This window comes from Pinus tabuliformis, chromosome 3_2, assembly GCF_031772625.1.
Source record: "Pinus tabuliformis cultivar Carrire ecotype Pingquan chromosome 3_2, CPIR1, whole genome shotgun sequence".
Lineage (NCBI taxonomy): Eukaryota > Viridiplantae > Streptophyta > Pinopsida > Pinales > Pinaceae > Pinus > Pinus tabuliformis.
Genome location: NC_142302.1, coordinates 744,066,398 through 744,069,205, shown reverse-complemented (window position 1 = coordinate 744,069,205; position 2,808 = coordinate 744,066,398). Strand labels below are relative to the sequence as shown.

Here is a 2,808-nt window from a genome sequence, read left to right as displayed (position 1 = left end):
TGTTATTCAAAATGTCTTTCAAATTAATCATGAATTAATCACATCTATAGTTATACATCAAGATTTCTAACTATCTAATGTAGTTCATCTTCAAAACAAAAATGAAAAACAAATCTAACACATATATAAATATAAAATTCTGTTTTATTTATATTTATTTTTTAATAATATTTATTTTATTTTAATAATAATAAATAAATAAAAATGAATTTAAGATGAATTTAATTTTAAATTAATTTTAAATTTAGTTTTATCCCAAAAACAATAATTTTATATTCATTCCAACCATTTGAGTTCAAAATTAATTTATTTCTTATGCTTTTATGTATCTGGTTTACTGTTTTTAGAAATGCTATTGTAATGTTAAAATGCAAAACTAATCAACAGCGTGAGTTATTTATCTGTTCAAATATTCTAAAAATTGAATGGAAATAAATGCGATTAAACCGTTGGTCTGGTTTATATTTATCAGATTTCTAAAATATTTAGATATATACAATCAATATAAAGATGATGAACATTTTGTAGATAGAAATTATATTTAGCACATAGAAATTATTCATCGATGGAAAAAAAAAGCTCTCAGAACTTTAATATCTCTGTAACAAATATACGCAGGAAACAATCTATTCCCACATAGAAACAACGATGAAATTAATTTGCATTGGAGCATGTCTAATACAAGGCACAAATCATAGTATGGCAGGGAATATCGGTAGAAGCTGGGACTGCAAATAATAGAAAAAATAACTCTGGATCCATAAACAAATCATCATAAATAAGCGGAAACCTGGCCATAATTTCCTTAGCACGTCTCTGAACGCCTGTTTCAGTTTATAGGTGGCCTTTCTCCTCGGTGCCCACAATCTCAACTTCTTTTTCAACCTTGGCTGTTGGTTCTTTCACATTCTCATCACCTGCAGGAACAGCTGGTGCCTCTGAGATGTCTTTAGCAGTTTCCTCTGCAGTTTCGGCTCCCCCTTCCACCAAATCAAGCTCTCTGGCAATGACAGGGGATTCTTCATTGGCCACAAATGGAGAGAGCTTCCCTAGCAGGTATTGGATCTGAGAAGACAATAGAGCAGTGCCATACTTATCTCCAGCCTCCTTCAATATTTGTGCTCCTGGACAACCTACAATATACAACAAACAGTATTCACATGAGAAACATCAATTAACTCATTATGGTCTAAGAATATGAGCATAACTTGATTGTAGATTCTGGAATATTTGGAAAATCTCATGAATATGAGTTAACTCAGATATTTGATTACATGTATATATTCATCAGATTTTCATGTCCATGAGGATTGTAGATTTAGGGAATATCTCATAATCTGATCCGTGGGCAGAGAAGTTAATGGCGTTTCTCTTAACCATCAGATTCCAGGATATTCTAGGAATTTGCAATCAAATTATCAAAATCAACAATGTCAATCATATTTTCATTTCCAGCAAATTTTCAAAATATTCCCAAATCTACTATCCAAATCAACATAAAAATAGCTAGCTGAAATCAGTAATTAAAATTATCAATCGCACTGAGAAAAGTCAGGCTATAATTTTAGCATTGGCTTAATTCTAATATGTTCCACCTGCTTCCACAAGCCGCTGTAACAGATCCTGAACAGCTTGGGCATTTTGTTTCACCTTGTCTTCAGTTGGCTCCTTGAAAAGCAACTGCCAGAAAATATGGTGCAATGTAAGCAATATTTCTAAATTGTGGAGAGGCCAGAGATCAAAATATTTCTTGAGGAAAGGAAAAAATTTCAGGTTTATAAAATGGCACAAAATCCAACCATATATATTTTCCATTATTACTGATGTTCTTGGCTTGATCAGAAAACTCATTTTCATATATATATATAAAGCCAAAGAAATTGTGCATTTACCTTAGTTTCTGGCTTGGAGTCCTGGTATATCTCAATTATCTTTGGCTCCAGTTCAGGTTTCTTCTCTTCAATTTCTTTTTCAATGGAATTCTGTAAAGAAAATCACCCAATGAAAACTGATTAAGGTGGTTTATCATTCCATGAAATAGTGTCTTATAGATTGAGAAGTTGTTTTCAGGGTTGTTATAAAACAAGTATAATGATGATCAAAGTTTAGAGGATCTTTTGCTTCTAATGGATTAAGAGTTAAATCAATCCAAAGTCAAGAATCTATACCAGGTAAACATGATTGATGATTTTGATTTAGGGTATAGAAAACAATAAATGAAATTAAAGAGAGACAGAGCAAGTTTATTGCCTTGGCCTTGTTGAAGGATTTGGCAGCTTCTGCTGCCCCTTTGCTGTTGGCATCTCCTTTGCCAAAATATTTCTTGATCTTTGGCAGCACCTTTGACTTCCAGTAAGTCATATTGATACTTCCAAAACCCTTTGGATCACCTGAACAGAGCTTGTTCTCAGAGCTAGCTCTTGATCAGATCTCTGAAGTAGTCCAGATATCTGATGGAGCAATTGTACTCATATGTTATCTTCTTAAAAGCAATTAGAAGTAGAAATTTTCCTGCGGCCAGTTGTAGGGCTATGGACAGCGAGGATGACAGGCAAGCCCAGACAAGGTCCTCGCTGGATTGAAGGCTGAACTTGGAATATTGTTTGTACTTTAGTTTATTAAAACAGTGACAGATAACCATGGTGGTTATGCAGTCCGAATAAATTGTTGGCATGAACTGGAAGAGAACATGGTGGGGTCGTCATAATTAGTTGATTCGCTAGATTTATTGCCATAAGAGGCAAAAGACGTTGCTTCAGCTTTTCCCGGCTCCTATTATAGCGCACTGTTTACTGATTTTTTAATGCC

General features: G+C 33.5%; 1 protein-coding gene across 1 annotated transcript; it reads right to left on the bottom strand.

Moving 5' to 3' along the window:
* Window positions 1–566: 566 nt before the first annotated feature.
* On the bottom strand, window positions 567–2,475 carry LOC149182737 (plasma membrane-associated cation-binding protein 1-like). Its single transcript, XM_089418619.1, has 4 exons — window positions 2,251–2,475; window positions 1,893–1,982; window positions 1,596–1,680; window positions 567–1,133 (listed from the first exon to the last, which is right to left on the bottom strand). Exons 1-4 carry the CDS (start codon window positions 2,359–2,361, stop codon window positions 835–837), a joined length of 585 nt encoding a protein of 194 aa, XP_089274745.1. The 5' UTR covers window positions 2,362–2,475; the 3' UTR covers window positions 567–834.
* Window positions 2,476–2,808: the final 333 nt, after the last annotated feature.